Source organism: Typopeltis vanoorti, chromosome 7, assembly GCF_054136105.1.
Source record: "Typopeltis vanoorti isolate ZY-2024b chromosome 7, IOZ_Tvanoo_1.0, whole genome shotgun sequence".
Lineage (NCBI taxonomy): Eukaryota > Metazoa > Arthropoda > Arachnida > Uropygi > Thelyphonidae > Typopeltis > Typopeltis vanoorti.
The window spans coordinates 32,564,569-32,590,830 of record NC_143555.1 but is presented as its reverse complement, the minus strand read 5'-3'; the positions used below and the strand labels follow the sequence as shown (position 1 = coordinate 32,590,830).

At 34.8% G+C, this 26,262-nt stretch overlaps 1 protein-coding gene across 1 annotated transcript in view; it reads left to right on the top strand.

Annotated features, from left to right (window-relative positions):
* LOC150104569 (2-oxoglutarate dehydrogenase complex component E1-like) overlaps positions 1-20,756 on the top strand; it is a 567,065-nt gene extending 546,309 nt beyond the window's left edge. Inside the window, exons 19-22 of the mRNA XM_090395786.1 lie at positions 6,519-6,591; positions 10,908-11,071; positions 15,450-15,604; positions 19,179-20,756. Coding sequence (XP_090251912.1) covers positions 6,519-6,591; positions 10,908-11,071; positions 15,450-15,604; positions 19,179-19,278 — 492 coding nt within the window. The 3' untranslated portion in view covers positions 19,279-20,756. The remainder of the gene's footprint in view (positions 1-6,518; positions 6,592-10,907; positions 11,072-15,449; positions 15,605-19,178) is intronic.
* The last annotated feature ends 5,506 nt before the right edge of the window (positions 20,757-26,262 follow it).

Below are 26,262 nucleotides of genomic sequence, written 5' to 3'. Positions count from 1 at the left end.
GCAAATACAACCTGGAGGATAATTGCAATGCTAAAACGAATATTGACATGTAAGAATAAGGAAGTAATTTTTGCTCTTTACAAGGCTTTGATACAACCTCATCTCAAGTCTCATGTGCAGGTCTGATCTCATGGTTTCCAAGGCGATTCAGAAACAATGGAGAGGATGCAGAGGAGATTGGTTAAGATGATATTGGGATTGTAGAATGTAGATTATGAAGACAAATTAAGAGTTTGTGAACTGCAAACAGAAGAGAGAGAGAGCAGTCATATAAAGACTTTCAAACTTCTAAATGGGTCACAGCATATTAGTAGATGAAACATTTTTCCTGTTATGGAGGGTGGGGAGAAGACAAGAGGGCATCCATAGAAGTCGAGAATGAATGCAATCAAGAGAAGGGTGAGAGCTAGAGCCTTTGGAGGTGGTGAGTACAGATAGAGTGAATGAATTCAAGGGAAGGTGTGGCAGGTAGTGGGAATAATATGTACCTTTCCCTGACTCCTTGATGGTCTGTTGTAGTAATAATAATAATAAATTTTTATTATTCACTCATTTTCCTTATTTTAACAATATCACCTTATTGTTGGTCTACCAACCAGATGATTAAGTTTTATAAGAAAGTGTTAAGACTGTTGTAATTGAGTCATGTCAGCATCATCATGTCATGTCATGGGCTGAGTCATTCAGCCCACATTCAGCCAAAAGCATATTACAACACAGTGCATATGTCTAATTACACTATATAGTATGTTACTAGGAGGTAAACAATTGCTTGACAATGTTTTCTTTCACTGAATTCAATTCAAAGGTTTGGATTTTATACCTGTATAAAATCCAAATTGGTTGTCTATATAAGACAAACCCTTGTTTCAGATTTTTTTTTTTTTTTTAATTTTAAATAATTGTAATCTGAAAATTTAAAAGTTCATGTTCAGTGTTGCATATTATATCTACTTCTTCCGTTCTCTGATCATGATTGCTCCATATAACATCTTAAAGTTGTTGTTGTTCATCAGTATCTCACCTGTTTAGCCTATTTCATCTTGGTATCATTTATGCTGATATGGTACTTCTCTAATCTTTCTACTAGTTCCACTTCATTTTTATTGACACTTATTACACTGCTGGTACCAATCATCAGTCCTGCCGAGGTTAAGTTTCTTTCGGTGACTGAATGTTTGCTCCTTGTCCTGGTTATGAAAAACAGCAGGAGACTATAACTGTGTGATGCCGCAGTTGGCATGACATTTCATCATCTTGTGTCATATTTGTTTTGGGTTTAATCACATGCAGTACACAGTGTGTTGTCTAAGCTCCAAATTGCTAGTCCTCTTGATTTGTCCAGTATCCAGGTCACTACCTAATAATTCATATATGAAGATTTCCTGAGTTATCTAGCTTTCACCTTGAAGTGATTCCAAGTTGTAAATCAGCACATAAGATTCAAAGATGTACAGGAGGATGATATGATGCAGAATCAAGTGTGAGGTAGGGATGCACACTTTAGTCAGTTGTTATTTATTATTATGAAGAAAAAGAAAGTGGCATTAAACCTGATGGAAATATCAACTGGGCTCTTTACTTTATGCATTTCGTATTATACCCCTAAATCAGTACCCCAGCCTTCAGAACTCTACTAAGTTGAAGAATTGCTGTAGCAAATATGCTATGAAAATCAGCAACATTTAAAAATAAAATAAAATAAAATAGAGAAAAACATGTAAAACCTCAGCTGCATTAGTAAGGAGAACCTTTATAACAATTAAAGGTATTTAGATGCATTTTTTAGTGAAGTGGCAAATTAAATATTGGAATAGATAATAGAATCATTAAAGCTGACTTGGTTTGGGATCTAATAGAATAAGCTTATATGGAATATGAGTAGTATACAGATTGGGTTCTAACTAATTTTAGTTTACACGTCTCAGTATCTTGTTAGAAACAAATCAGTCAGAGACAAAAGATCCCTCACATATGAAATTTCTTAGAAAATTAGGAGAGTGCATAAATTATATCTGCTGGAATCTTAATATTAAAAATGAAAATACTAAAATGGAACATCATTATTAACATTCAAGAATCTGTGAGCAGAGTTTATGTTTAAGTGAAACAGAATTAGTAAGAAATGTTAGTATAACTGGTGTGCTATCCCAAGGTAACAGGAAAACCAGTAAGAGGAAGACCAAGGTACTGATACCGTTAGTAGTGCCTTAGATTACACCATAATGTAAAACTCTATAGTATTGAAAACCTGACAAATAGTAAATTAAAATTGGGTTACTTTGAGTTAATTGGAGAGTGTGGATTTAAATTATTTCTGAGGAGAAAAAAATCAATGCTGTTCAAAATAATAATGATAACTTTTGAATTTTGTGAAATTTACATTTACAGTTTTTGTAAAATTTAACATCAGAATCAGAACTTTACTATTTAGTTTTAATATCAAAATCATAGAAGATTTGATAACTATTGATGGAAAGGGTCTAAATCACATATGGGCAACCTGCAGGCTGGATCCAACCCTCTACTTATTTTGATCCGGCCCTAATCTATTTCAGTGAAGTTTGTCTGATTCATGGTGGGAGAAAACATGGTGTGTTCTACTAACTCACATTAAGCTGATGTCATATGACTTGCGCAAAACACACCATGTTTCTCCCCCCCCCCCCCAAGGTCTCTTTCTCACTTTGACTAGCGGCATGTGTGAACGTGTTACGACGTATCAGTTCGGTACTTGCATTGGTGTTGTGCTTTGTTCAGTGCCTGCATTGATGTAATGTTCTGTTCGGTGCCAGCATTGATGGGACAATGTCAGGGGTTATTGCAAAAAAAAGAAAAGTAAATGCAGAGAATCGTCAATTTCAAGACAACTGGACAGAGGATTATTATTTTATTCTAAATAAAGGTTTGCCTGTATGTTTGCTGTGCAACGAATCCATATCCGTCAACAAAGAATGCAACTTGAAGAGACATTTTACTTCGAGACATGTGGATCACCAAAAAATTGATGGACAACTATGAAAAGATGAAATATAGAAGTTGAAGAAGAACTTGGATACCCAGCAGCAAATGTTCAACAAGCAAAGAATGCAGCACCACAGCATTGTTGAAGCCAGTTTTGTGGTAAGCGAAAAAATCGCTAAGCATATTAGTCATTTGGTGAAGGAGAATTTTTCAAAGAATGTCTGCTGGATGTTGCAAGTATAATATGTCCTGAAAAGAAAAAAGACTTCGAGAATATTCGTTTGTTGAGACGTACTGTTGTCCGATGCATAGAAATTATGGCTGATGATATCCAAAAAAAGTTTAAAAGAGAAGATTGCTAGTTTAGAAGCATTTTCAATTGCTTTGGATGACAGCACCAATACCACCGATACAGCACAACTAGCAATATTTATTCGAGGAGTCGATGCAGATTTCAACATCACAGAAGAATTATTGGTGCTTCGGCTGTTAAAAGGAACAACTACTGGTGAAGATATATATAGAAACAGTCAACACAGTCTTCGAGAGATTTGGGCTTAAATGGAGTTCACTATCTGGCATATGCACTGATAGAGCCCCTGCAGTGGTTGGTGCAAAGAAGGGATTTATTGGAATAGTATATGAAAGAGCAATAAAACTACAGATCCATCCGGAAAATGTAACAAATTTTCACTGCATTATCCACCAACAAAATCTGTTTATAGTTTGTTGCAAAATCGATTAAATTCACAAATGTTATGGAAGTTGTAGTAGCCAGTATTAACTTTATTAAGTCACATGCACTTAATCACCATCAATTTAAAGAGTATTTGGCAGACCTATTTTCGGATTATGAAGATGTGTCTTATTATTGTGAAGTGAGGTGGTTGAGTAAAGGTAAAATGTTAAAATGATTTTTATGATCTGAGACAAGACATTGCAGATTTTATGGACATAAAAGGAAACACAATTAAACAAGTAAAAGATGATGAGTGAGTGTGTGATTTAGCATTCCTTGTAGATGTCACCGGATACCTAAACGAACTGAATCTTAAATTGCAAAAACAAGGATAATTGGTTCATGGACATGTCAAAGCTTTTTGTAATAAACTAAGATTGTTGGAAAGTCAGATAAGAGCTAAAAATTGTTATCGTTTTCCTACTCTAGCAACTCATAAAAATATCCCTTATAATTGTTATGGAGATGAACTGAAGGCACTAATAGAGCAATTTAATACAAGGGTTGCCGACTTCAAAAACAAAGACTCCACATTCGCTATATTTGCTCGTCTGATGGATGCTGATGTAAATAATGTGCCAGAAAACTTAAAGATGGAACTTATTGAGCTTCAGGCACATTTAGTGTTTAAAATCACAAATTAACAACATTGGTTTGACGGATTTGTATAAATTTTATTTGGTGGAAGAAAAATATACAAATTTACGTGTCTTTTCAAGAAAAATCATTTGTCTTTTCGGCAGCACATATGTGTGTGAACAGTTTTTTTCGAGGATGAAATACAATAAATCAAAAATTCAGACAAGAATAATGGACGAAAACCTCGAAAATTCTATGTGATTATCCTTAAGTAATATTAACGTCAATGTTGATAGTCTCGTAGTTGAAGTACAAGGCCAGTCTTCACATTAAATTGTTATGTCATTCATTATATTATAAAAATTTATGTAGATCTTTATACCAAAGCATTATATCATAAATAAATGAAATATGAAGTAGCAACTTGTTTTAATTTATTTTATTTAATAATTTGGCCCCGGCCCTTGACTCGGAGACAGAATGATAATTTGGCCCCCAAACTAGGAAAGGTTGTCCATGCCTGGTCTAAATAAATTTGTCATGCAAATAACTGAACTGAATAATTCATTATTATTATTTTGAATAGACAGTAATGTTATCAGCTGGAAAAATATTAGAAATGCATGTGTTATCATCATGTCAAGTCACAACTATTAGACCTCATGTTGACCAATTCACACAGTATTAAATGGAGAAATCAAGTTATATGTAGAAGCTGTTACAAATCTGAATTGTAATGTTTGGAGTCAGCATTGAAATACTCCCTAATCACAAGCATTGCTATATAAACTAGTATAAAAGCTCAAAATGTGGGAAATGCTTATTTAAAGACCACTTTTAGCCCAACAGTTATAGGTTTTCTATATATCTAGTCTTAATGGAAGCATGCTAGAACATTAGCACTCTTTTTTTCATTACAATTTAAATTCTTTCCAGTATTATTACTGGATTGGAGTGTTTGCATTTTGTGACAAGTACTTTTATGCTGTGAAGATGCTGGTTTAAATCCAGAGAAATATCAGCATCTGAGTAAACTTACATAGTTTACTTTTATCTTGTATGCTATAGTGTGAGTTTATGCTGTTAAAAAAAAAAAAAAAAGGATAAATGATGGGACATGTGTCCTTTTGTTAGAAAAGACATGAGTTTGATTCTTGTTATGATGAAAAGAATCTTTATATGGACTTTTTGACAGAAGTTAATTAGCCGATTTTATATCAGTGTTAACAAGGCACTTTTACTCCGAGCTTCTCAGTTTTTTTAATCCCAGAAGCTGAGGTTTTTAGTTTTCCAAAAAAGGCAAATCAGCCAGAGAACAGATGTAATTAACAGACAAACTATATAGTGGGTGGCAGATGGTGGATTGTAACATCATACAGCACAAATGTGCCCCCCCCCCCCAATGATTAGGCCTCAGAGTTAGCCGGTCTCGTGCAGAAGTGGCAAGGTTTTTCAAGCCTCAAAACAGGCAAACCTGTCAGAAAAATACATGGAATTAGTAGACAGTAATACAGTGTCCTTATATTCTTAGTTACATTGGCCATAATTCAAAACAACCAATCAGCCAAAATCTCGCTACACAAATATACTTTCTGTTCAGAATATGAGAGATCACATGAACATAGCACTTATAATGCCTTGCATAAGACCTTGTTCTAAGGAAATACAGTTTGTACTTAGGAGAATGTGTAGAAAGAAAGAGACTCCTGCATATTGGATGAAATGTTAAATATAATTTTTTAATGCAGAATTCATTTTTTTCAGAGAGCTCTTGTACAAATGGAAGAGACCATTCATTGTATCATTGCATCTCTCTAGAGACCCTGTTCAATTTCACATTAATGAACTCTTGGAACAATAAGTTAAAGGAAAATTCTGCATATATTGTACTAAACCTCAAAAAACTGTGGCTTACCAAGAACCCATAATGTTAATATTTCTTGACTTATGGTAGACAGTATTTCAGTGACAGTAGCAACTTAGAAAACACCATTTGCAAACTCTATTGGATATACTATTTTTTGTGGACAAGTTCTTAGAAGAAAATTTGTTGTTTTCTTTGCATAATATTGGTTTCTGAATGGATGTTAGAAAGCATTAAAGTTAGTAATGCATTCCTTTTGAAGTCTGATTTAAAAAAAAAAAAAAAAAAGAGGGATGTTTTTAGGATATTCTGAAATTTTCATGTATTTATATTAGAGCATTAATTATTTAAATTATTTGCTTTATTTCCCAGTTAGTTATTTTCACTCCTAAATCTCTTCTGCGGCATCCAGAAGCAAAATCAAGTTTTGATGAAATGACTGAAGGTAAGTTTTGTTTATTAATGTGCTGTTTTCTTTAATAAATATGGAAACATAGTATAGAATTTTTAACAAATAAAATTACAGGAATTATTTCGGAAATTGGAGTTATTTTTGTGTCAGATTTCTTTTTTCTTTGTCAGAATATCTTTTTCCCAAGACACATGTGTCAGTTGGTTGATTTATGAATTATTGGCATGAGAATAAACAAAGATAAATTAGTAAATAATGTGCATTTATAAAAATTAATTTAAGCAATGCAGTATCTACATATAAATAAAATTGTAGCAAAGGTTACAACAAGTACAAAAGATCAAGACATGTATGTGTGTATGTATATGTCCAGCTACTGCCATCGAAGATGCTAATGAAATCTTAACAAAATCTCTCTTGAATTGTTCACTAGAAATAGGAGGTGTAAAAAGGCACCAAAGAGAGGGAAAACTAAGAAAAGATGTGAAAAGAGATTTGATATGAGACCAATAAAATGAAATATTCACAAATTTGTAAAACTATATGCAAAAGGATGAAAAATGAAATTAGATCGTATAATACTAGGAAAATTAAAGAAACAATAGAAAAACAATAGTGATATGAAAGTCCTAAGATGAACATTATCAGTTGGATCAAAGGAAATAGCTGCCATAAGAGGAAAAATGGTGAACTTATAAAAAAAAATAGAGATGCAATAATCAAAAGAATTCAGGAATTTGATACTGAACTCTATGAAGACAAGGACCGAGACATCGAAGAATCAACTATCGATAACTCGAGTGAGGAAGAATATGATGCCCCTAAGATCTTACAAGGTGGCATCATGGAAATGGCACTGCGGGAAATGAAGAATGGAAAGGCCCCAGGAGAAGATGGAATTATGGTAGACTTCTTAAAACTGGGAGAAGTCCTGTCATCAAACAGCTGACTAAACTCTTGAATAAATGCCTAAAACAGAGAAAAATTCCAAAAAATTGGAACAATTCACTTCTAATATTAATTTTTAAAAAGAGCAATAAGGAAGAAATTAAAACTACAGATCTATAAGCCTACTCCCACTATATACAAAGTCTTCACAAAAATTATAAATAATAAAATCGAAACTTGAGGGAATGCAATCCTATGAACAAGCTGGATTTAGGAAGTATTACAAAACTTTGGACCATATTCACACATTAAAACAGCTCATTGAAAAATCAATTGAATACAATAAACCCTAATAAACAATAAACTATGAAAAATAATTTGATTCAGTTAAAACATTTGCAACAATAAAAGCTCTCGAAACCCAGGGAACTGAGAAATTGAAATATTGAAACACTGAAACATATTTACAATAATGCAATTTCTGTAATTAAATTATATAAAAACAGTGAAAAGTTTCCAGCAAAAAGGCATCTGGCAAGGCAATACTATATTTCCCATAATATTTACAGCTGCATTAGAAGAAGTCTTTAGAAGCCTTGATTTGGAAACAAAAGGAATAAACATAAATGGAGAAAGGCTGCATCATCTGAAATTTTCAGATGATGAAGTCCTAATAGCAAATAATCTTGAATATCTGGAAGAAAGGCTGAATCAGCTAAATGAAGCCTCCAGAGTAATTGGATTAAAAATAAATAGAGAAAAAACAAAATAATGATGAATAAATACATAAACCAAAGAACTGTCAAAGTTGAAAACCATGAAATAGAACAAGTTACCTCATATGTATATTTGGGCCAGTTGTTATCCTTTGAAGATTGCCAAAGAAAAGAGATTGAATGAAGAATTCACCTTGGATGGATAGCTTATGTAAAATGAGAGACATATTCAGAAGTGACATCCTTATGAGTCTAAAAAGGAAACTTTCGACCAGGCATACTTCCTGTCCTAGCCTAGCATACGGGGGGGGATATGGACTTTAACAGAAGCCCTAAACAAAAAGCTGAGAACAACACAACATTGCATGGAGAGAAGTATGCTAAAAATAACATTAAGAGACAGGAAAACAAATACCTTGGTAAGATCTCAAACAGGTGTCACGAATATTGTAAAATACTTGAAACAGGCTAAGTGGAGATGGGCTGGCCATATTGCCAGATGCAATGATGGGAGATGGAATAGAAAAACAACAGAGTTGAGACCAATGGATGGAGCAAGACAAAGAGGAAGACCAAGAAGAAGGTGGATTGATGAACTGGAACAAATTGCAGGAGTGAGATGGATGGTAGAGGCAGAAAACCAAGTTGTCCGGAAAACCATGGGGGGGCCTTCGTCCAGCAGTGGACAGAACCAAAAGGTTGAAGAAGAAGAATTAAAACAACTATTTTTTTTATAGAAATGCTAAATTGATTGCAATAAATCTATAATGAACAATAACAACAAAAAAAAAAAAAATCTGAAAAATCTTGACTTGGCCTGTTAATATTCTGGAAACATTTTTACTTTTCATCAGAATTACATTAAGCACAACTGTAAAATTTATTTTCCATCAGGGAATCGCTACAGGAATGATATTGCTGGATATTGCAAATGGTTTTGACAGGATACTACATGGAACTCTGTTACACAAGTTTTAGCAAATATGGATGGATGTGAATACACCCATATTTGCTAAAAGTATCGGCTTTAGACAATACCTGATGGACAGATATTGTCTAAATTCAGTGATATATTCAGTGCTAATGATATATTATCTGAATTTGGTGTTTCGCTGATTATGCAAAAATGGGTATTGTAATAGTTAATCAAGGATGCAGAGAACGTTTAGGGTGCTTGCTGACAGTGTGGGCAAAATGTAATGGAAGCCAGTTTAACGTAGTAAGTTGCAAAGATGTGCATTTCGGATGAAAAGATCACAAGCTGTGTACTATATACGTTAGGATTCTCTTAGTATAAGCATATTACAACCATTGCTTCCTTAGTATACAAAAATCTTCAGCACAGGATTCCTCTTTCACGTAAGGCATTACTTTGCCTCTGAACAACTGTTAATCCTGTATAAATCACAAATCCACTTATCCATTGCATAGTGCTCACATCTAGATCGGTGTTCTCAGGAACTTCCTAAAAATACTTGATGTCATACAGAAGATCTTAATCAGACTCATTAATGACTCATCTCTTACTCACTCCAACCACTGTTTTATATATTCATCAGAACTAGCATCAATAATCCCCTCCCCTATTAAAACAAGTGCAGCTGCCACCCAATACCTCTTCACAGTCCCATTCCATACTCACAAAATAACAGGGGCAAATGCTGGTCTTGAAATTCACACATGCTCTTGTTATCATTCAGGGAGTGAGAGGTGTGATTGAAGTCTGATTAGCAGAATAATGAATTACTGACCATTTAAAACTATATATTTAGAAATTTATGTACATTTAATCATACAAATATAACATTTATTTTACAAATGATACTCTATCTTTTCAATTTAGCTTGAATACAAATTCTACCCTATAGTTGTTCTTTATGAACTGATCAATAACATCATCATAAAAACTTGGTTGTAACTTAATTTTCCCAAGCAACACGCACACTTGTAAAGACTGGCTGAAGCTCACTGGCTAGAGCTACTTTGACTGCGTATGGCCTGTGTTTAAGATGACGTGAAGGGAGCGGAAATGGCTATTCGCACATCAAATCACAGTGCTGCAGCGAGGACCTACAAGCTCCTACAGCCAAGGTAGCTTTGACTAGACGAGCAAGCATCGGCCTTTGATACACAATGCAAAGCTCAATTATTGCCGCTTTGCATTGTGTATCAAAAGCTTAAGAGGTCTTCTGTCTACAAAAATAAAAGCCTTAATGGAATGCTTATAAATCCATGCATTTATTAACAAATAAATATTACTTCTTTCTCAATTAATGAGCTTGCGCAGCAAGCATGGAGAATTCACCCCTACCAAAATAAGTTTCTCTTTCTCCTCCATTCCTGCTGCTGTACTCTGGAACAATCTCCTCTCTCATGTGTTTCCCAAGGAATATGATGCATAGGTACCATGAAATGTAATGTGAACAAGTCTCTCCTTTCCCAAATCTCTTCCTATACATGGTATTGACATTGACCAACCAATCTCTTGTGTATGATTCCAATGCTTAAAAAAAAAGTGTCTGTTTTTAGTTTTGCTTGTGTTGCTTTGCTTCTGTATGGTGTTTTGTTTATGAAACATTAAGTGCTCTAGAAAGAATAAAAGGTGAAATTAGCATAGCTATGAAAATTATTCATTGTATACCTCTTATTATAGCAATGTGATTTCTCTCATTATGATTATGACAATAAAGACTTGCTATAAATAATGAGCTTCTTTTTTTTTTTTTTTTTTTTTTTCACTTGCAGGAACAACTTTCCAGAGAATAATCAGTGATAATGGTGATGCTAACAACAATCCAGATGGTGTGAAAAGACTAGTATTTTGCACAGGAAGAGTGTATTATGACTTAATTAAAGCTCGTAAAGCATTAGGATTAACAAAGGAGATTGCAATTGCAAGAATTGAACAGGTATTGTAAATGATTTTAAAATCATTGTTCTACATACTAAATATTCAAAACAGATGTCATATCCATATTCGATAACTTTTTAGCACCTACTAAAAATAGTTTAAGTAGATTAACTTGGGGTAGTAAACATTATTACTAATTAATACGAATTTTAACCGAATAATGTTAGAATTTTATCATTTGATAGTAATACTGATATAGATACCTAAGCATTTAGTTTTTATTGCACACATGAAAAGTTGTAGCCCTACTTTATATTAGTAACATGAGTAGTCTAAGCATTAATTCAGAATCAGCCACTTCAGACATCTAGTAAGTAGGAGTAACCTCACACTGAGCTTTAAAATTCATCTTCCATGTAAGGGACACCAGAAACATCATGCATGCAATGGGATTCAAATCTTAAAATAGAACTACCATCCAGTTGGCTAAAACCAATTATCTAATCTTTAAGGGTACCAATGATATAATTATAAACAGCTAATTACATGATAACCACAGTAATTAACTTTGATGAAAGTACAGATATTGTGTACTGAAAATAACAGTACATCATCAGTGTGTAGAAACAAACAAATAAAAAAAACAAGAATACAAGGTACACACAACAATCGGTTTGCAGATTAAAAATGGTTGCCACGAGCTAATTTTAATAATTTTAATTTTATTTATAATTTTAATTTTATAATTTAATATTAGCAAATAATAAAATAACCATCGTCTAACCATCATAGATCACAAAAACGCAGCATCATTCATATGCTCTGTAATAGAGCCTTTAGGTCTATTTCGAAAGAAGCAGATGTACAGAGACAACTGTCACTAATAGCTAACACTCTATCTCTGAATGGATACCCGTCTAACATTTTAAACAAATTGCTATTTAAAGACGACCTCCAACAACGTGTTACGGTGTCCCAATATGTGTCCACAGCTGTCATTCTGTACATTAATTCAGTATCCACAAAATTGGCGAGAATGTTAAAAGCTCATAACATCAGAGTGGTTTTTAAACCAACTACCATGATCAGACAAATCTTAAGATCACTCAAAGATGAGGTACCTTTCTTCAAATTTCTTGGAGTATATGAAATTCCATGCACGTGTGGCATTTCTTACATTGGACAGACATCTAGAAGTTTTGAAATAAGACAGAAGGAACATGTGGGGGATGTCAGTCACAATAGAATCATCACATCTGGTTTAGCTCATCATTTCTCAACATCAAATCACGTTATAGATTGGAAAAACAGTTCTATGCCTTATATCGAGAATGACTACAGTCACAGAACTTTTAATGAAGCAGCTGTGGTGAATCCTGGGGACCAAATTTGAGAACAATAGTCTAAGTGTGGTCTGATCAGGGTCTTATACAACACAATGATAACTCTTATCTCGGCAGGTCGGCTTCCTTCTCAGTATTGCAGCAATCCTCTGGGTTACCTTCACCCAGGGCCGGTCTGAGAGTATCTGATGCCCCTAGGCAAAGAAAATTTAGGTGCCCCTATACATTGTCTCTTTATATTTTTTCCCCAAACTATGTAGCCAAATCTGGTGTCCCGAAGCTTAGCACCCCTAGGCAATTACCTAGGTTCGCCTAATGATAAAACTGGCCCTGCCTTCACCACCTTTGAAATATGCCCCCTGAATTTCAATTTTCTATCAATTATCACCCCTAGATCTCTTGTCTCCCCTACTTCCTCTAGTACAGCTCCTCCAATCAAGTATGCAGCCTCCCATCGATGTATCCCAAACTTCAGGACTTTACATTTTGCTGCATTAAACTGCCACCCCCATTCATTTGCCCATCTGTCTAGTTTATTCAAATCCTTTTGCAGGGCCGCCACATCTGTACTATTACTAATAACCCTTTCCAGCTTCACATCATCTACAAACAACTGAATATTCCTTTGTAATCCATTGACAATGTCCTTGATATAAAGTTTAAACAATACAGGTCCCAGTACTGAGCCCTGTGGAATCCCACTTGTAACCTTCTGCTTCCTTGATATTGCCCCACCATACATAACTCTCTCATACCTATCAGACAGCCAATCCTGAATCCAGTTGACTAACTCGACATCTAAACCCATGTGCTGTAACTTAAATATCAGCTTATCATGTGGCACCCTGTCAAATACCTTTGCAAAATCCAAACAAAATGGCAGTGTATGCCTTTCCCTCATCAACTGCTCTTGTCACTTAATATAAAAGGCAATCATGTTACTTAAGCAAGAGTGCCCCTTAATCCACGTTGATTCTCACAGATAACATTACCCTCATCTTCCCATCGCTGTATATAGTCCCTTATTAATTTCTCCAAGACCTTAAGAACTACCGATAACACACAAACTGGCCTGTAATTAGACACTTCTAGTCTCCTACCACCCTTATATAAAGGCACCATCTTATCTTCCTTCCCGTAGCCAGAATTTCATTGAAAAGCCTGGTCAAAGGAGCTGTCAGTTCTTGGGCACATTCTCTCAAAACCCATGGTGAAATACCATCCAGTCCCACTGCTTTACTGACATCCAGAGTACTCGGTATTTGGAACAAACTCTCCTCTAGCACCTCGAACCTGCCCTGTCCCCTCTAGTATTAAAACCTGCTTCTCCAGGATGAAATACTCCAATAAAGTGCATCAGTCACTCTATTCCCATTTTTATCCCACAATGTCATTCTTCCACAATCATTTCTTCTCCTACTGGCCACATAGTGAAAAAATTTCCTAGGATTTTCTTTGGATCTTAGTGCTAATCTCTTCTCATATTCCAGTTTTGCCTTCCTCACCATACTAGTCACTCTCCTGGCATCAGTCTTATATTTTTCATGCATCTGCTCTCCATCCCTCTCCTTGTATCTCTTTCATAATCTCTTTTTCACCTGCATTTTCTGGTTGATATTGTTTGTCATCCACTTTACACCAAATTGTGTTCTCTTCTTCACTCAGGGAATACAGCTTACTTCTGCTGCTAACAAATATTTCTTCACCATTTTCCAAGCACTAATGATATCCTGGCCTTCCAATTCCACCCTCCATGGAACTGCCCCAAGTTGATATCTAAGACTATTATAATCACCTGCCTTATAATTCCACATATGTTCCCTTTTCTTTGATACTCCTACATGTCTATTCATCTTTCATGTCAAAACCACATGGTCACTCTCCAGCTGGGGGGGGGGGGATGTCATCTAAGTTATTAGCTCTTCTGGTGCTATGACCAAATCCAAAACTCTTTAACCTCTTGTTCCCTCTATTATAAGTTGCCTGAGACATATGTCCCTCAATTATTCTAGATATTCTCTTCCCTTATTACTACATGCATTTTCCTCTTCCCAGCTTATACTGCTGTAGTTAAAATCTCCCATAACAATCATTCTTCTTGCACTTGCCAACTCAACTGTCTAAACATCTCCTGCTCCCCACCCTCTGTACTCCTCCCACTAAATATCCTGTCTTGCCCACCTCTACCCCACACCATATGCTTTCAATACCATTAGTGTCACTGCCTCCAAAGCCTCGAATCTTAGAGGACTTAAGTCATCACTTATCGTAAGCACCACCTCCTATCCTGCCGAAAAATGCTGTACCCTGCTACTTCTATTCTTATTATTATATGATCTTCCGTCAACCACGTCTCAGTGATCCCAATAATCTTTGGCCAGGCTGTGAAGCTATGAGCACCACCAATTCATCTCCTTTATTCCAGATACTCATGGCATTAGTATAAAGCATAAAAATGTCACTGCTTCTATATTTATCATTATCCCCTCCAGACCCCACTGGACTTAGTGTTGTTGCCCCTCTTCCCCCAAGCACTCATTCTCATAAGAGGCCACCCCTGCTACTAACCACCCTGTGAACTCTAGTTTTTCTGCATTGACACCCGATGCCGTCAGAAAACAGCAATCTCTCCAGATATCTACGTCCTTCCTCATTCAAATGCAAGCTGTCTCTCACATACAATTCCTTTCTGTCCTCAAATGCCCTCCATGCATCCACATATTCCAATCCTCTCTTCTGACACAGTCTTGACTATTATGCTATTCATCATTAATGCTCTTCTGCTAAGCTCCTCATTATCATACCTGTGTATGATTACAAAACAGAGTAGCTAAACGGAAGTCTTCCTGTGACTGTGACTTTTTGTACTGTGTTTGAAGAATAGAAAAAGTCACAGTTGTGATTTTCTGATGTTTGATGACTGTGCTTGAACAGACACACACACAGTACTGATTTATCACAGTTTTTCAACCTTTTTGTGTGGAATTGATAATTGAAAAAAAAAATAATGAAATTTAACACTTGTCTTTACATTTTTTAATCTTATTAAACCAACATGTGTTTTTCTAAGTTTTGTGCAATCAAATTTTGCAGCTTTGCCCATTCCCGTTTGATTTGATCAAAAAAGAAGTGGAAAAATTTTCATCAGCACAGGTGGTATGGAGTCAAGAAGAGCACAAAAATCAAGGTTTCTGGCCTTATATTCAGCCGCGCATGGAGACAATCTTGAATCATTCTGGACATATTTTGTAAGTAGAGGAATATAACTATAATGCATTAATACCATTAATGAAATTAGAAAACTTAGGTACTAAATTAGAAATGTTCTGTAATTTATAATTATATGTAGATTAAACCTTGATAACAATGGTCATAGAAAAATGAAAGTGCTTCTCAGTAATGTCTCAATTAACTGGTCATAAATATTTTCAAACTCAAACTTTTTCTTCACAGGAACACTTTGAGAGGAAAAAGATTGAATTTCATATAGTTTACAATATCGTACAAAAATTACATGAACATAGAGTAGTTCACAACCCCCTCTCCACAAGTGACTGCAGTTATAGATATCATTCTTCGGATAGTCTAATAAGAGTTTAACTCTTATTATTTTGTAAAAAGTTTTTATATCTATTCTATATATATAAAAAGATAAGCCAAAATTTGAAAAACATTTTTATGTCACATTTTTTGTCTCTTTATTGTTTTGAAACATCCAACAATGTGTGCGCTTTCATAAGACAAACACACACACACACACACACACACACACACACACACACAAGGGGGACTCTTCATCTCCCCCCCCCCCAAGTTCCAGGCTGGTAAACTGGTTCTTCAATTCTGATGACTCGAGACATGAGACAACAATGTGTTTGCCTTCATGAGACAAACGCATTGTTGTCTCATGAAGGCAGAGCCCCCCCCCCCCCTAGTGTGTGTGTGTGTGTATATATATTCTTATCATTGATTGTGCTGAGAGTGGTATCAGATTTCTATGGTGAAATTTAAACAACACACAAGTAAGATACTTAAGAATAAAGAGCTAATAAGCTTCATTTCGGCAATGAAAACATTACTTAAATTAAGGGGATATTAAATCCCGCATAGTTTTAAAACCGAATAAGAAACTCAAAGATCGGAATCAGAGAGTTTCTTGCCGAATATAGTAAACTATAAAGTATCGGCGACACTAGCGTTAGCCAATGCAAGTGATCCTAGTACGTAGTACAATACCGGGCAACTCGTTGCAAAGGTGGAGGAAGTTCAGATCGCTATTCTTAGGTATTTTCCATAATGTAAAAACACATTTCCTAGGAAATGTATGCTGTTATTACATTATGGAGGGAGGTCACTATCCAGACCGGTTTCAGCCTTTTTTGAGGCTTCATCCGTGAGTAGCTACTCACTGATTAAGCATGCAATACAGAGGAAAACAGCATTATGGAAGCAGTATAAAAGAAGTGGTAATAATCAATTCCATGAGGATTACAAAGAACAGGCAAGGAGTTATGAGCAGCAGTTAGCTAACGAAGCCAAAAAGAATCCTAGAGAGTTCTTTTGATATGTAGCCAGCAAAAAAAAAAAAAAAAAAAAAGATTATGAAAGGATGACATTGATTGGAGAAAATGGTATAAGAATAACTGCTATGGAGCATATAGTTGAGATACTTAATGAGCAGTTCATAAAGGTCTTTCATTCTTGTGAATGTGACATCATTGAGAGTTTTGAGAGCAGTTGATGAGGAAGAGGAGAGATATATGGGGAATTCAGCAAACTGGGTGTGTTAATAAGGCTGTGAGACTTGATAATATATCACCATGTATTTTGAAGGAATGTGCCAGGGAATTGGCATCTAGACATATTTGTTTAATGATTCTTGCAGTGTGTCGAGTCCAAAGGAGGGCAAGATTGTGCCCCTTCATAAGGGAGATGATAGAACTCAAGCATCGAATTATAGGCCTATCTGTGTGTGTGTCAGATATTGTGGTTAAAGTGGTGGAGAGGCTGGTGAGAACCCAGGGTCCAGAATTGGATTGACAGCAATGATATTATCTTTGATGGACAGCATGGATTTGCTAAAGGGAGATCATGCTTTAGTAATCTACTTACTTATTACGATAAGGTGACAGCTTCATTGGACAGAGACGAGGGATACACAATAGTATACTTTATAATAGTTTTGTGACATGTAGGCCTTGCCCTAGTAACTTACTTTCTGTCATAAAGTAACAGTGAAGTTGGATAAAGGAAATCCTTACTCGGTGATACTGCTGTACTTTGTAAAGGCATGTGACAGGATTCCACATGGAACTCTGTTACATAAATTGGAGCAAATGGGAATGGATCTGAAGCTGGTAATTTGGATTAGAGGGTGGCTGATGGACAGATAAAGTGGTTTATGGAGAAGTTCAGTCCATGAGAAGGCAGATGACTAGTAGTGTACCTCAGGGCTCAGCACTCAGTCCTCTGTTGTTTAATTTGTACATTAATTGTATAGGAAATAATTTGACAGGATATATCCACTTGTTTGCTAATGATGCAAAATTGGGAAGAGCAATAGTCAATGAAGGTAATGTAGATTTAAGTCATCTTGCTTGACTTAAATATGCTGGTGGTATGGGCAAAGGTAAATGGCTGCCAGTTTAACATGGCTAAGTGTAAGGTGATGCTATATGGGAAGGTGAAATCACATGCTGTGTATTATATTAATGAAATTGAACTGCAAGAAGTTGACAAGGCAAAGTACTTGAGGGTTATTGTGGACAGAGAACTGAAGTTCAGAGAGCATATTGCAAAGGTGACCAAAACAGTGCAGCAAATTACATGGGTGTTGATGAACACACTGACAAGCAAGAATAGGGAAGTTATTGTTCCACTTTATAAGACATTAATAAGACCACATCAGGACTGTTGCACACAGATCTGGTCACCTCTATTCCTTAGGGATGAAGAAGTGGTAGAGAGGATCCAGAGGTGAGTGACAAAGATTGTTGCAGGTCTGTGGAATGTTTCCTATGAGGATAGATTGAAGATCCGTGGACTCCAAAAACTAGCTGATAAGCATAAGAAAGGAGATAAGATAGAAACATATAAGTTATTAAAGGGGTTTTATAGGATTGATATCAACAACGTTTTTCCGTACACTGTAGGAAGAAAATAATAAGAAATCATTCCTGGAAACCGGAAATTGTATAAGAGTGTGGTTAACAAGGGACTAGATTTTTTGCTTGGAGAGTGGTGATGTCATGAATGTGTTGCCAGAGGTGGTTGTGAGTGGTTCATCTGTGAATGAGTTTAATGAGAAGTACGATAGGTATTGTGTTAATAATGATTACTGTGTCAGTGTAGGGTCTCCCGTGATGAGTCTTCTGACTTCATGGAAAAACACAGTTAGAACAGCAATGTGTGTGTGTGTGTGTGTGTGTGTGTGTGTGTGTGTGTGTGTGTGTGTGTGTGTGTGTGTGTGTGTGTGTGTGTGTGTGTGTGTGTGTTTATACCAATGTTAACAAATTTTCTCTTCAGCTTTCTGTTCATTCATAGTGTACTAATCCAGTATTAAAATATAGAATGTCCTGTACTGCATTGAAAACATTTTTAAAAAATGTAGTTTATGAATAATTTTATGAAAAATAGCTTTAAACTTTGTATGAGGGAGGCCTGTGTTAACTCTACTACAAATTCAAAATACTCAATACAAATATTTGTTTTAACTGTAGCTTCCTTATTAATTTTTAGTATCATGTGATAAATAATCATATCTCTTTCATGAACTATTTTTATATCTTTTCAATGGTTTCATTATCATACTTCTTTTATTAGTTATGCTGGTCGAGCAGTATCTGCATCTACAGCAACAGGTAGCAAGCATGTTCATAAGAAGGAACAAGAGAAACTTTTAGCAGATGCTTTAACTCTCTGAAGCCATGTTATCATTTTATATGCACAGAATTTAATCCTTTACTATAAATATTTTATTTATTAGAGATATTCGAGGTCTTAATATTTTATATGGATTCCAGGTTTATTAGACTTCCTTAAATTATTTTGTCTGCATTAGCTAAAATGTAGTATAATTTGGTATTTTTGTAAGTTTTAGAACCAACATTTATGGTCTTTAATAACCAATGAATAAAGAAGTAGGGGCATATTAAATTTATTTTAACAGTGTTCAAACTTACATAGTCTACTTATAGTTTTCTATAATGTATGCAAAATATATTGTCTGATAAATGACTGTGAATTAAAATGTAATTACTATGATTATTTTTATCATTATTATTTGTACCTTGGAACTGTAGAATTTATTCTGAGAGGTTATGTAATATATCACTAAGATGAAGAAACTAAATTTGAATGTGTTTGGTGTAATATGCTTCCCTTCCTTCCTCGTGAAAATTAATCACTTATAGAAGAATAAAAACTACTAAATACAGATATAAATTAGCCACACATCCTGTTGATGCTCTACAAGTTTACACCTTTAGTGATGGAGATTCATATAAAAATTTTTAAAAATCCATTAATCATGGGATCTTGATTGAGTTTAAATTCACTTAAAAGCCATGCATATAAAAACATGTACAGTTGATCCTTGAACTGCGCGGATCCACTTATACGCGGATTTTTTTCAATAAATATGCTGGAATATTTTTATTGTGGGGATCGGCACCCCTAACCCCCACTTTATTCAAGAGTCAACTGTATATGTTTTTTTTTATTTTATTATAAAATTCTTCATTTTCAACAATATTAAAAGAATATGATCCTTAAATGCCACTTTGTTGAATTCTGCATTCGCTGATATAAGATAGGAACTTAATTTGTACATTATGTACTTATTTCTTGAAAGGTTAATTACAGTAATTTGTATAACCATATTTTAAACTGTATTATAAAAAATAAAAGCATGCCTTTTGATATTGTTAATGTTTTGATGCTCATATTAAAACATGAAAAAAAAAATATTGGTTTTATATTCTGTAAGAGGCTAAAACTGATGTAATGCATAGTACCTATTAATGGTATTACTAAAAAGCATTTGCTAAGTATTAAAATCTCTATAGTTAAGTATGTTATGAATCTGATTTATGTATATATATATATATATATATTTTAAAAAAAAGGAATCTCAAATGTTTTTGTATATATATATACATATTTCCCCTCACCTCAAACTTCTGATTTGGTTATGTAAAGGCACTCCCAGTTTACTGGGGTTTTTTTAACTTATTTTGCATAACTTATGCTTTTAGCAAAGAAATTGAAATATATGACCCAACTTATTTATTATAATTTATTTGAGCACTGTAATATATCAGACAGTTGTCGAGGCAGTTAGGCACTTGAATAATGTTTAAAATACTTGCAGTGCAATAAAACTATAAAAGTATCAAATGACTTTTGTGTTTAGGTGTTTTTATTTTCTTTCTTCTATGCAGTAGAATATTTTGCAAATGAAATTTACATTTCTTACCGAAATTTTATTATGTTTATCATGGAAAAGTTTTAAAAAATACAGAACGAGAAGATGAAAAATCTATAGCGCACATAAGCAAATAATTTGTCTTAAAATATTTTTCAGTGTTTTATATTTTGTGTGTGTGTGTGTGTGTGTGTGTGTGTGTGTGTGTGTGTGTGTGTGTGTGTGTGTGTGTGTGTGTGTGTGTGTGTGTGTGTGTGTAAAAGTTTCATTTAAAAACATTTATTTTTGAGAGATTTATACTGATATCTCTTTTAACATGTTTGTTGTTGTGTTCCATTGAGTCATTTTTCGACTCCTGGTGATTCTATGAACATACACTCTCCATTCAGATCTATCCTGGCCATATCTTTCAGAATTTCCAGGCACATTCCACTTGCTTCTTTAACTCTATCCACCCATCTAATTCTTGGTCTTCCTCTTCTCCTATTGCCATCAACTTTAGCAAGCATCATCATCATGTCCAAAGTATGACAATTTTTGCTTGATGATCATAGCTTCGAGGGAGTAATCCAGCTTTATTCTGTCTATCTCTGATTTATTGGTTTGTTTTGCAGTCCGTGGTATATTCTTAGTAAGCGTCTCCAAACCCATAATTCAGATGCATCTATCCTCCTTCTTTCACTCTTTCTCAGAGTCCAACTTTCATTTTATAATTTATGGACTTTACAACTATATTATAAATAACGATTTTAATATCGATACAAAATTAATAATGGAAAAAACTCGTGTACAAAGATTATTTAATAGTATAATTTTCGCCTGTGTGTCACAGGCATCTTCAGTACATATTAAGCTCAAATTAAACAATAACTGACAATTCCAAAAAGCACCACCTAAGTAGCTGGTATAAGATAACTAAAAAGGTCAATAAATTTCCTTTAAAAAAAAAAAATCAATACAATAAAAAGTTAGGAAAGATTAGCTGATTTGTAAAGTACTATCTCCCATAAAGGGGATAGACGTACGCTGTCAGATCTGTTTAAGTTAGGAGAATGAAGTAGAGTTTCACATGTTTCTTTATAAAGCCGTCCCGTGAGGAACTGACTTTTGTGAAGGACTCTTGTCTTTCTCCAATGAACTCTATGTCTAGTCTAGGTGGCATGTTCTGCAAGTCCAGACTTTTCAGGTTTAAAGTATTCAATATAAGATTGGTTTTCTTCTAGCTGAATAGAAGCAGATCTTCCAGTTTGTCCGAAATAAGATAATCCACAAGAGCACGGAATCTGGTAGACACCTAGAAGATTAAGATGTGGAAGTTTGTCCTTAGGAGAAGTGAGAAAGGTGGAGATTTTTCTAAATGGTCTAAAGGCAACAAAAATATTCAGTGGTTTTAAAACGTTCACTGATGCCTTGTACGAGGGCTGTTCAATAAGTAATAAGACTAATTTTACTGTCACGAAACCACCCATCACAATATTAATTTCTGTGGAATAAAGAAATGTTGCTGTCTGTATTAACAAAAGAGGTTGATAGATGGCGTATACAGGCTGATGTGCCAGAGTGTCACGTGACTAAACACAAGCTTGTTTCAGCATGCCTACGAGCCACGCCCAGTCGTTGAAATAGAAGTGTCCTTGGAACAGCGTTATGCAATTAAATTTTGTGTGCATTTGCAAAAATCGGCATCGGACACTTTTAACATGATGCGTGAAGCTTTCCACGATGAAGCAATGTCGAGGGCAAGTGTTTTTCGCTGGCATAAAACTTTTAAGGAAGGAAGGCAAATCTATACAGTTCTGATCTTGCACCGTGCAATTTCTGGCTGTTTCCTCAGCTCAAGAAACCACTAAAAGGCCGCCATGTCAAAAGCAACAAAGCATGTGTAAAAGCTACAGAGGCAGTTTTGAAAGAACTCTCAAAAAACGGACTTTCGTATGTGTTTAAGAAGTGGACACAACATTGGGACAAATGCATCACGTCTCACGGTAGTTACTTCGAAAAAGACCATGTAAATGATGATGATTAAAGGTAATCTGTTTTCGGTATAAATATAGTCTTATAACTTATTGAACAGCCTATGTACGTAAAGGATAGGAATGCACGTTATTTCTTCTGTGTTTGAAGAGGAAGACATATTAAAACTATTCAAAGCTCTTTTAATTATTACGAAAGCTAATAAGGGGAAGGCTGTAGTGATTCAAGATAGGAAGGAATATGAGAGAAAAATGTCTCTTTTTACTTTTCAACTTATAGGCCTCTTACATCGGATCCTACAAGGAATCAATTGAAGAGACTTAATTCTCTTATAGATAATGTATCTACATGGAATGAAGATCAAAAGAAAAAACTTAAAGCCTTCTTCGGCCGTCCACCTAGATTGTATGGTCTTCCAAAAGTTCATAAACCAGGCATTCCATTAAGACCAGTCGTAGATTGTATAGGTTGCCCCACTTACAAAATCTCAAAATTTTTCTCAAATTTACCCTCCTCTTCAACTAGAAGAACTGATACTTATATAAAAAATACTTTGGGTTTCAAAAATAAAATTTCAGATCATTTGGACGTTTCTGATATCATGATCAGTTTAGATGTTGTTTCTTTATTTACAAATGTTCCTTTATCTGGAAGCATTGAATTACTACAACAGGAATTTCCTTCAGGCATTGTAAACGTATTTGATTTTGTAATACATTCTGGTTATTTTTCCTTTAAAAATAATTGTATCAACAAATTGAAGGAACAGCAATGGGCAAGCATCTTTCTCCTACTATCTCCAATTTCTTTATGGAACATTTTGAACAACGTATCTTTGACAACATTTCTCCCAGACCTACTCATTGGTTCAGATATATCGATGACATTTTTGCTGTATGGAATGGCTCTTCAGATGAAGTTCAACAATTTCTCACTAAGTTAAATGCACTTCATCCTAGGATCAAGTTTAGCCTAGAAGTAGAATCAAATAAGCAGTTAGCCTTTTTAGATCTTCTAATTCTTTGCCAACCAGATGGTAACCTACATTTCTCAGTTTATAGAAAGAAGACTCATACAGGCCATTATATCCATGTGGAATCTCATCACCATCCCAGTCAAAAGGCAGGAACTATTAAAACACTGGTTCATCGGGCCCACTCCTTTTGTTCTTCAGACGATCTTTTACAGAAAGAACTACAATATATAACTTCTTCCTTTCTCTCTAATGGTTATAAGAATTGCTTCGTTAAAAGAACTTTGAGTAGTTTTAACATGTCTTCCTCTTCAAACACAGAAGAAATAACACGCATTCCTATCCCTTATGTACAAGGCATCAATGAACGTATAGCAAAAGTTTTAAAACCACTGAATATTTTTGTTGCCTTTCGACCATTTATAAAAATCTCCACCTTTCTCACTTCTCCTAAGGAAACTTCAACATCTTAATCTTCCAGGTGTCTACCAGATTCCGTGCTCTTGTGGATTATCTTATTTCGGACAAACGGGAAGATCTGCCTCTATTCAGCTAGAAGAACACCAATCTTATATTGAATACTTTAAACCTGAAAAGTCTGGACTTGCAGAATATGCCATCTTGACTAGACATAGAGTTCAAGGAGAAAGACAAGAGTCCTTCACAAAAGTCAGTTCCTCACGGAACGGCTTTATAAAGAAACGTGAAACTCTACTTCATTCTCCTAACTTAAACAGATCTGACAGCGTACGTCTATCCCCTTTATGGGAGATAGTACTTTACAAATCAGCTAATCTTTCCTAACTTTTTATTGTATCGATTTTTTTTTTTTAAAGGAAATTTATTGACCTTTTTAGTTATCTTATACCAGCTACTTAGGTGGCGCTTTTTGGAATTGTCAGTTATTGTTTAATTTGAGCTTAATATGTACTGAAGATGCCTGTGACACACAGGCGAAAATTATACTATTAAATAATCTTTGTACACGAGTTTTTTCCATTATTAATTTTGTTGTATCGACATGTCTACTCACAGTATACCTCTTTTAAAACTTAACTATTTTAATTTCCCGCTGTTTCGACCTTCATATTAAGATCATCATCTGGAGTATATACAAGGACAAGCTGAGTTATATTTCACACAGTACTAGAGGTCATGCCAGTAGAATAACCGGTGATCAAATCATTGTTTCTTTAGCTTACTGTGTGAAATATAACTCAGCTTGTCCTTATATACTCTAGTTGATGACCTTAATATGAAGGTCGAAATGTCAGGAAATTAAAATAGTTACTTATAACTTGGTTGTAAAATCTATAAATTATAAAATGAATGCTGATCACCATGCAACACTAAAAGAAAGGCTCCAACTTTCACATCCATGCAGTACCACAGTACCATTGATTTCACAATTCTGATTTTTGTTGCAAAGCTAATATCTTTAAAGATCTTGCTTAAATTTGTTATTGCCTTCCTTCCGAGTAATAATAATCTTCTAACTTCTTCAGTACAATACCCATCTTTATCAATTCCAGATCCTAGGAGCACAAAATTATTAACTACTTCCATATTCTCCCCATCTACTTCAAAATCATTAAGTTCACATGTTGCCATAACTTTTGTCTTTTTGAGGTTAAGTTTAAGGTCATATTTAGCACTTTCTTCTTTAACTTTCATAATAAGTTCTTCCAAATCTTCTTTGCATTCTGCTAGCAAGGTAGTATCATCTGCTTACCTCAAATTATTAATATTTCTTCCACCAATTTTAATTCCAACTGAAGACTCCTCCAGTTCTGCCATTCTTAAAATGTGTAGAAAGGCTCATGTTCATCGTACATGTTGTTTAATTTTGACGTTATATATCAGAACACAGAATTATAAGTAAATAATTATTTATCGACTTATTGCTGATATTTTGCTAATGTTATAACCAGCATCTTCAGAGCACAAAAACATAGTTTGTCGCAGTACGCGAAACTACAACAACATGGTGTAACAAAGGGACTAGTTTTAAAAAAATTGTAGCAACAATACAAAGACTAAAGTTCTAATTAGGCACCCTCTATCTGAAAAAAAAAAAAATTGTAGCAACAACACAAAGACTGAAGTCCTAAAAAAAAAGAGAGAAAGCAGGTACTAGTTATATCTTAAGATGACTGTCTCCCAAATCTTAGGCAAATTTATACAGCCATATTTGTTGAGATTCGGAGTATGTTTCAAGGTTTCTGTTGCTTCTAAGAACAATCTCTCTGACTTATAACAGCTTCTGTGCAGTACTTTTGTTTTCTTCCAGTTGATCCTGTGTGCAGGCGTATCCAAAGCATGGTCTGCTAGGCCCGACTTGTCATAGTGACAGTGCCGGATGTATCTTTTATGTTCACTGATGTGGATGTCCACAGTTCTTCCTGTTTGACTGTAGTAAGCTTGATCACAGGAGCAGGGTACCTCATAGACTCCTGGATGTGATAAAGGATGGATTCTGTTCCTTGGTTGAACGGATGAAAGTTGCTAATTTGACACACAGTCTGAATACAGTG